General features: G+C 40.0%; 2 protein-coding genes across 3 annotated transcripts in view; both read left to right on the top strand.

The window, feature by feature from the left end:
- Positions 1–3194: 3194 nt before the first annotated feature.
- Positions 3195–9302, top strand: LOC149086569 (uncharacterized). Its single transcript, XM_089231879.1, has 2 exons — positions 3195–4719; positions 9088–9302. Exons 1-2 carry the CDS (start codon positions 3195–3197, stop codon positions 9300–9302), a joined length of 1740 nt encoding a protein of 579 aa, XP_089088005.1.
- Positions 7934–9732, top strand: part of LOC149086568 (core alpha-(1,3)-fucosyltransferase-like) — a 98253-nt gene continuing 96454 nt past the window's right edge. The window contains exon 1 of one of the 2 annotated variants that reach the window (XM_089230922.1): positions 7934–8486. The gene's annotated coding sequence lies outside the window, so the exon portion shown is untranslated. The remainder of the gene's footprint in view (positions 8487–9732) is intronic. The other variant, XM_089230923.1, reaches the window with a different exon arrangement.

The raw sequence follows: 9732 nt of genomic DNA, 5'->3' as shown, positions 1-9732 counted from the left end.
TGTCTTATTTGTGGTCTACGCGGTATTTCGATACTTCGTCTAATTGGAAGTGAAAAATAAGCGTGTGATTCGAACCGGGCGTTTCTCCATGGGCAATTGGGGCATTCGGCTAAGCCCTTCCCCATCAATAAATGTTTCCAAATTTAAACATACACAGACAAACCTCCCAAATATCTTCTACTCTAATGGAGCTCGTAACTGAATTCGGGCTTTGCCCAGCACTCCATCAAGTTGGGCCCGATGTCGGAATACGCTCATTTTTCTGCCTATCCCTTTGCCGAAAGTTGAAGCTACGCATGATTTTACCTTACACGTTCCCTCTTTTCAATTGCGATTACTGAACGAAATGCGTTAATGCATTTAGCGTAGCTTCTTTTAAATTATTCCAACTATAATTTGTAGCTTCCGTAAGAACATTCTAGACGGATTTCAACTTTTTCATAGGATGAGATGGGAAGCAACTCACTACATCGATGGGCTCCCAAAACCGAACGAATATTTCCTGAAGTACTTCTAAAAAACTTTGTATAAAAATGAAACAAATACGATTCCTATATTCCGGAATGCCAAATTTTGCCCATCAGCAATCGTGATCATGTTTCATTCACTAACTGTCACTCGCAGTCTTACTCAATATTTTGCTACGTTTCATTAATATGTTAAGACTCGCACATTTTTACGCAACTTTCTTATATTTTTCATCACAATATAGAAAAACACATTATTTCTTCCATCAGAAGCGTTACTTACTTTCTCATATATATATTTGTGCAGGCTATATACGTACACATACGACCACCCACCAGCTGATAACTTCTGGGAGTAGTTATATCTATCTTTTTTTTTTCTTCTCGGACATTACTTTGGCAGCAAAAACTATCCATCGAAACTTTCCGAGAAAGATAAATTGACTCTTTCTTTCGATATTTGTTCTCGGCTTCCCGATATATTTATACAGTTACACGTATATATACGGTAAGTACTGTACATGTATGAAAGAAAGAGCGTAGCCTCACACTCGGCGTAAGAAAGGTTCGTTTATTGTTGTCGTAGCAAGAAATGAATTCCTGAAATAAGTAATGCTCAGACGATTGTCTTCTACTTCCTACGGTGATTTAGACGTCATCAATGATGTTGAAAACCCAGGAAGAAAAGATATATCCGAATAATATGTATAAGAAAAATGCAGTCGGACCCCGCTTAAACGGATAAAACCCTTCGGCACCAAAATTTCTCTCATAGAGACAATGTTAAAGTTCCGCGATAAATGTAATAATTTCAACGACTTTTCCCCGCTTAATCGAATATTACTCTTCACACGTCGACTGTCAATATACATCTTCCGCAATACACATAATGTTTTTATTAAATGAAACATTTGAAATTAATGGAAAATATGTTACTAAGTTAAGATAAATACATCTGGAGTAGATACTGGCCTTCAAATACTAAAGTTGTCTTCAATAAATACATTTGATTGTTTTATTTTTGTTCTTTTCAATACTTGAAAAAATTTATGTCTGTTTGAAAATCTCTTTATTTGTCTGTTTACTATGAACGTTTGAGTTGGGTACACATAACGTGAAGATTAAGCCCCAAACTGATAAATATACAGTACAAAGTAACGCGTCCTCTACACGTAATATGCTTTGGAAGCTCGTACAAACAGTGCATTCGGAAATACCCCCTAGTGCCTCTTCCCTCTTATAGTTTTTTATCGCTACTTAAAAGTGTCTTTTATGAATCTTTCACTCGGAAAAAAAAGACGTAATTTTTTAGACTCTAACTTTCATAGTACAGTGATACATCGGCTAACGAAGATAATTCGTCAGCCGAAACACACAGGTTTCTATGCTAAATCATTTAAGGTATGGTCCCAAAATTTGAGGATAAATTTTATAAAACAGTGTTCTTTAACCACTATTCCGCGATATATTCATATTACTAAATTTGGCACGCACTGTATGATTGGAGCGCTGCATTATCGCTGGATGAGAAGAATGCTTTTGAAATTTCTATGCTTCTGAAAAAAAAAAACCCTCCGCGAAAGAAGGGAATTGAATTTAATGCAGCGCTTTATATCACAGAAACAGCGCTGAATCCACGACAATTATATTTTTAAATTAAAATGAAGTGGCGGATGTTCAACTATTTAAAAAAATGCAACCGTGAACTTTAATTTGTATATCGGGGTGCAGTAGATCAGACTATAACAGCTCATACAATAACAGGCATGTAACAAAATAAATTGGATAATCATTTTGTAAAGAATTAGTTTGTTGTTGAGACGAGTTTCGTCCGCATATTTTGCCAAGTTTGGTTTGCTCGGCTTAATTGATAACTTTAGAGCAGTGATGTGTGAATGAAAGACGTTTGTCGAGATTACGCGCCGAAAGATTTGAATGTGTCAGAAGGATAAGTAACGCTGCCTAAAAATTGATCAAAAAGAGTTCGAATTCCATTCTATTTCCCGTTCCAATATGTTTGTGTAAAAGAAACGTGTGCATAAATATTGCTTAAAATAATTCTAGCAATAATGGGCATTTTTATTCCGCACAAAAATATCGGATCATAAAATTATCAATCACAAAAATATGGGACTCCTGCTGCCACCTATCAAATAAAACAAAACTATCTGTTGTAATTTCTGAAAAACCTGAAACCTCGATTGGGTGCCAACTGTAATCGCATACAGTGCATACCCCCTGGGTCATGTCCCTGCCAATCCTGCAATTTCTTCAGTAAAAATGAGAGTTTTTATACTGAAAAAAGTTTTCAGTGAGACATGAAAAGAAATGATTGGTATGATAACATATTTTGTTCGGTTTGATGCTGCGTGCTGGTTTGGAACCTATTATTGAATCAAAAGTACTTTAACTCTTTGCGGCTAGGTGGGTTAAAAACTATCCCACTTCTCTCTTTTGTTAGCTTTTTATGCATGATGGGATATATTTTAACCCACCTCGAAAAGTTGAAATTACTCATAGTCATACAGTTTAATATTTTATTTAAAGTTTTTCATTCAGTTGGCAATGCTATGCACCAATGGTAAATGCGTGAAAAAAATGTATGCAAATCGAAACGCATCAGTAAGTTGTGTGTGTGCTGCTGTGATCAAGGTTTTATAATAAAAAAAATTCTATGCAACTAGGGTTTTGATTTTCTTTAAACTCGTCTGCCTCAAAGAGTTAACCATGCTAAAAGATCGAACGGTTGTGATGCCAACTGATGGAGGAGACGCGGAAAAGCATCAGGCCATGGGCTGTCCTCAAGGCTCATGCAGCGGTCCGCTACTATGGTCTATCGTGCTTGACTCACTGCTGAAAAAGAATTGGGGACCGGATGTCTATGTCCAAGCTTTCGCCGATGATCTGGTGTTTGTGATCTCGGCGAGAACTCCCAACGACATTGGCAGCACTGCGGATGCCGCGTTTGACGAACTGTCAAAATGGCTAGACGATAATCGTCTCAGCATGGAGGTGACTAAAACTAAATTACTATGGCCACACCCCAAGAAAAAACGTCCCTGCATAAGAATCAATGGTGTTCGACTGCAAATATCTAAATGCATGAAATATCTTGGAGTGCATATTGACCATCAGTTCAAATTCACGACGCATGTGGCGAAACAAATTGATAAGGCTCAAGACACCATGCAAAAATTGAGACGCATAGCAGGTCCAAAGTGGGGTATACGCCAAAAATTTAGGAACATTTTGTACAGATCGGTTGTACAACGGCAGATTTCATACGCAAGCGCCATCTGGTATAAAAACCCGACACAGAGACTCCGTAAATTACTAGATGTTGCCCAACGCCCGTTCTTATTGTATGTAACTGGTGCATACAGAACTACGGCCAATGATGTTCTGTATACTGCTACGGGAAACCCTCCGCTCAGCCTATATGTTGAATATGACGCTCGTCGATCTACAATCCTGCATTTGGGTAAGGAGGTCTGGATGGACGGAATTCTTATAACACCTGATGCCTACGAAGGGAACAATAGGAGTTGGCTTCATCATCCCAGTGTGGACTTGTTCCAGAATCAAGTTCCGCGGCCTGGTACGGAACAATGCTCATCGGATGAAGCTATTAGTATATTCACGGACGGCTCAAAAACAGAGACATCCACTGCCTGTGCGTACGTAGTTATGAATGCAGAAGGATCTGTTGAAGAGGCTTGGAGTCGACGGTTGCGTCAAGGGAACAGTATCTTTCAGGCGGAGGTTCTGGCCATACTAGCTGCAGTAGAATGGGCGATTAAGCAAAATCAGCAGACGACGATATATACTGACAGCGCGTCTAGTATTAATGCGATTCGTGATCAGCGCACTCCACATGAAAATACTCGGCGAATACGCAAGCATTTATACGACCATCCGTCTATCAGTATCAAATGGGTCAAAGGCCATGCAGGAATAGCGGGGAATGAAATTGCGGACAGATTGGCCAAAGATGCTCTTAATCTCCCAACGGAAGAACAACTCTTGCTACCACGCAGTCACATCAAACACGTGCTAAAAAGTGACCTGTTACAAAAGTGGCAACAGCTATGGGACAAGAATGCACATAAAGATGCCTATAAGATACAGAAACACGTCCGTTGGAATAGTTCCATTTGGTCTAGAGAGAAAGTGATCATGATAACTGAGCACGGCCCATTACCGACGTATCTAGAACGTTTCAAGAAGTCGGACAACGCCATGTGTGCGTGTGGTGAGATTGGATCTTTATGGCATTACCTGACATCTTGCCCATGTACAAAAAAATTTCATTTTGGTGCTATTCCCGAAAACGGTCGACTGTGTTTCAAAAAAAGAGTTTTGAAGAGCCCTATGGGCCTTGCTCGGGTGCGGTGGATTATATTGTTCCTCGATAGCAACTTACATCGCATACATACTAAGAAGACTGGAAGTGCGCGTCTGAGCGGTGGGAGCGATGACGAGTTCAAACCGGCAAGAGCCCCAGCGATTGATCTTAAGAGGAAATATGATCTTCGACCACGTCGGCATCAACAAAAGTAACCGATAAATGGAAAACAGAAGCAAGTTCACCTGCAAGGAGACGAATCAAGTCATCGATGGCAAGGACGAATTAAGTGTTATTTACTCGGCTATATAGTGAATTGTGCTGATCTCAGTTCACCCGGTGACGATTCGGGAAACGACTGGCGGCTTAGACGATGATGATCTGCGGCTAATTCACAGTGATTCGAAATTTTATATACCAAGATTATCGGCAATCATTCGATCAATTGACGATTACTGGATTCTTATGGGATGGACGGCTATACACAAGCATCTTATAATCCCGTTTATAATTTTGATTGCCCATTGGCGTTGATTGTTTAGATTTTATTTATTTGTTATATGACTTCAGAAGTTGGCGATCAATTTTTATGTAAATTATTTTATTTTGCTGCCTTCGTCTGAGGTGGTCATGTACGTTGTTTTTAATAAAACTTTCCGGATACACCCATCCTTCGGGAACGCTTCGATATCTCTCTGAGATGGGAAGCGGGGTGTATCCGGTCTTCAAAGGTCAAAGGTATTTTGGGGAACAAAATTTACGCTGGTATGCAGTATAAAAATAAACATTACACGACATCATACGAAATATTGTTCACTTTAATGCTGCACCGAGTTCCATTGTTGACTGAACTCTAAAGCCAAAACCAATTAGAGTCGAAATTTTATAAATTCTAGAATTATAACAGATAGTATTGTTTTTATTTGATAGATGGCAGTAGTGGACTCAATGGAAAGCCTATTCTGTCATGACGTATAATAATAGAGTATTTACAGGGTGTCCACTCTTATCGTTGTCCAATGGCTATTTCCTGAACCGTTGGTTTTTAAGACAAGTTTTAATTAGAAAAAAAAATATTTCAAATGATGTCGTCCCTCATCTTAAATGAAAAACATATATTAATAAAAAAGTTTAAATTTTCATACGGTCCTTTCTGTTCTCTAACTTCCAAATAGAGAGTTGCTGTCCTATCTCTTGAATGGTCAACAAAGCATTTCCATCTTTCCAAGTGCAATTTCCGCTGAGATATTTGAAGTCAAAATCAGAAAAAGGGGATTGAACAGCTTAAGGTAACAGAAAACGCTCCTTTTCCTCATTTATGCTGTTTTTTCCCAACTGTTTGTCGAATTAAAATATCTCAGCAAATATTGAACTTAGAACCAATGAAATTTTTTTGGTGGCGTCAGAAGAGACAGGGCAGCACCTTTCTAGGGAACTGAAAGGACCGTATAACAATTTGAATTTTGTAACTTTATTATTAATATATATATTTTTTTTTCATTTGAACGGCATTTAAAATGATGGGAGACATCATTTGAAACATTTTTTTTTATTGAAAGTTGTTTCTAAAACCAACGGTTCAGGAAATGGCCATTGGACAATGAAAAGCATGGGCACCCTGTATAAGTATTATTGTTGCACTGAAACCACTGCTGCCGCAAAACCACACACACACAAAGAGTAAATAAAATAAGTAAATAAATGAAATTACGTTAGTTTCGAGTTCAACCGTATTCTGTTGAGAAATTTGACTTCCATTATTTTTCCCCACCAGTTTGCAAATTATTTCTCCTGTCATTCCACAAAATTTTCGGTTTCATGATAAAGCTCACATTGCTGACACTGCCAATAGTTGGCAACTTAAAGTAGATGATATCACTTCCGCTATTCATACGATGGTTTCTACAGATGGCTGATGCAAAGATGAATTCAAAAAAGTAAATTCATCTGCCTCGGGGGAAACCGAACCCAGGTCCTCTCACTTGAAGGGTGAGCGTGCCAAACCAGTACGCTACAAAGGTCCATACATGAACGGGACCATACATGAATAGTCGTACTCAACTCAAGACGAAGTTCACATTGCTGACACTGTCACCAGATGGCGACTTTTCCGAAGATGATGTCACTCTGCGGCCGCAGATGAACCATGAAAAGGGTAAGGGAGCAGCGGGGTGACAAAACTTTGAGAACCACTGTTATAGAGCGTTGGTTTTCGTATTATACATCCTTAACCTTTGTTAGGAGCTGCTGATGGTATATATATAATAGAATCTATAAAGTGTCTTTTTTGTAGACTTTTGGGCAGCGGCGGACGGACGATGACAACGGCAAGAGAGCCCCAGATGTCAAAAGTTTGAGACCCCCATATTAGTCAAATATTCTGAGTTTAAATTTCCAACCGTTGCTGCCGTAAAATTTTATACTGGTAAACCACACCGCAGAAACCACCAAAAAAGTATTTTTTGTTGGAGAAATATTCATGTTTGTTTTGTTTCCGTGGAAAAAGTGTTGTCCTCATCAAAGTTTCCGCACGGACTGATAGTTGAATAAGTAACTTTGTTATAGCGCAGCGGTCGTGAACCTTTTATGACTTGCGGAGCCCTTCCTGGCATATAATTAATGTCTGTGGCGGAGCCTCGTAGGCTTATTTTTTATTCATTCATCAAAGTTATTGATTTATTTTTATTATTGCGAAATATTTTTTTTTCTTCAAATTTACTGTTTTTTTATACTTTCCTCGAGTGGCCGTGAAGATCCCGGAGAGTTCACACGGAGCACCGGTTGAGAACCGCTGTTGTAGACAATTATCGGCACTGGAAACACTTGGCTGCTTGGTTAGGGCGCGCTTAAAATACAGTTGCGCGAGAATTAGCGAACGTCTGAAAAATATTATCGGTTTCTCACAGGACTGAAAATTCAAGAGCCAGTTCCGAACTTTTTAGGTGGAACTCTCGGAATCGCGAAGGGAACGAACGGTATCGATCGGCGAGCCCCAATCTCTACTTCAGTCCGCTCATCCCCGTTTCGCAGTGGACTTGCCTTACTGCCGTGACGTCACATTTTCCTGCACAATGCCTTTCCTGCCACACCTCTCTCTCCCTCCGTATTCTTGTTTGACTGTCATTATCCTCCTGAGAGAGAGAGAGAGAGAGAGTGTGACGGGCGGTTATTACATTCGACAACCACACACCTGTCTCTCGGTTCTGCAACCAGTTTGTTTCGTCCCGAGACCACGCTCGACCCGTGGCTGCGAAATCCCGCCGGCGGGCTTCTCGTCGATTCACAAAACGCAATTCATTTTTGTATTCGTACGAAACAAAAACGCCGACACCGTTTCGAAACATGCCACTGAATTTGCCACTGGTTCCGTAGTGCAACATTACTGCACGTCGGTATTTCGGGAATTTTAAAACTCCGGGGTAACGAAATTTGCGTCGATAATTTTTGTACGTCGGAAGATGAATTGATCAGTTCGAGTGTCGCGAGTCGATCCTGTTTGTCTTTGGGAATTTCGAGTTATTTCGGTTGTTCGTCATGTACATACAGCGTGTGTGTGTGTGTGTGTGTACATACAGTATTATGTGCGTGTGGCTACAGTGTTTTCATCCTGAGCACGTGAACTTGTTTTTCCTTTAAAGAGGCCGCTCCGAGTCGGAGGCGAATGCACAGACGAGGTAAACTTTTTTTGTCCATTTATATTAGATTTATACTGTTTTAACTTATAGACATATCGAGTGCAAAAACAAAGCAGTATACATACTCTTCTAATAACTTCATGCTGCGATAACCCCCCCCCCCCCCCTCCAATATTAAGAAGAAATACATATCAGACCGTACAAAGAAATAGGTACATTTAATTGTTGAATTTTTAAGTGTGTTTGTGTGTCTATAAGTACTTATGAAACAATCTATCCACATTCTACTTTTCTGGAAAATATGCCAGCACTGGCGAACGATGCTAATTTTGATGTGTTTTTTCTATAAGTAAACCTGAAAAAATCCTTCCTTCAAGAAAGAAAAAACAACAGGATGAGATAATTCTGCGTACGCTACTGTGTACGTTACTACTGCACGCACCTTGTGCACATTCCTGTGAGGAATTTTTAACGAATAGATAGCCAGAATGTCTTCTGAGTGTATCGGTGGCTTCCTATATGTGTAAACTTATTTATGTTATCAGAGTTGTGGTTATGCCCGTTCTTGCTAGTGACGCCATTTGTCATCTATATTTCAAAGTGAAGATGGTAAACGTATAAATTCTTATGTTATTGTAAGTTTCATATAGTGGGTGTACCTGCTCTCTGCGGAGAGACTTTTTCAGAAAGCCAGCTACAGCCGAACATCACTGTGCAGCCCGCCAGCCGAGTTCGAACTTGGATCCTCAACATGACAGTCCAGCAATATGCCCTCACGACCGCTACTGTATGCTGATTGGAAAGTCCTCCAAATGCAGCAACGAGATGGAACAGAACATCACTATTATGAACTGAATGTTATTTTTCCTCTCGTGACTGTATAATTTTGGAGGACTTCTTCAGGGCCAACTTTACAGCATCATGGGTTCCCGGTTGAGCAATGCACTGTGTGAGTGCCCCCCCCCCCGCAAGTCGTTCATAATCGATGCCAATGGCCATAAGAGGGGGTTCGAACCCCACCGTCGCCATAGTCGTGGTAGGCTGAAGTTGGTTTTCTGTGGTTCCCAACTTCAAGGCGCGAATGCAAGCCGATCTCCCCTTTAAAAAGTCTCGTCACAAACAGTACAAATGTAAATCAATCATAACCCATCACTCACATCCCTTCTGAAATATAGATGGCAGCACTGAAAAATCAAACATAACAACACTACATATGAACTCATACTGTTAGGTATACACACAGTTACACTTCCGGCACAACTCACTAGGTAGTTAATCGCCCATA

The sequence above is a fragment of the Pholcus phalangioides genome, unplaced genomic scaffold, assembly GCF_987345545.1.
Source record: "Pholcus phalangioides strain wild (caught in Gottingen) unplaced genomic scaffold, Ppha-v1.0 ptg000004l_1, whole genome shotgun sequence".
Classification (NCBI taxonomy): Eukaryota; Metazoa; Arthropoda; class Arachnida; order Araneae; family Pholcidae; genus Pholcus; species Pholcus phalangioides.
This window is presented reverse-complemented; position numbering and strand designations above follow the sequence as displayed.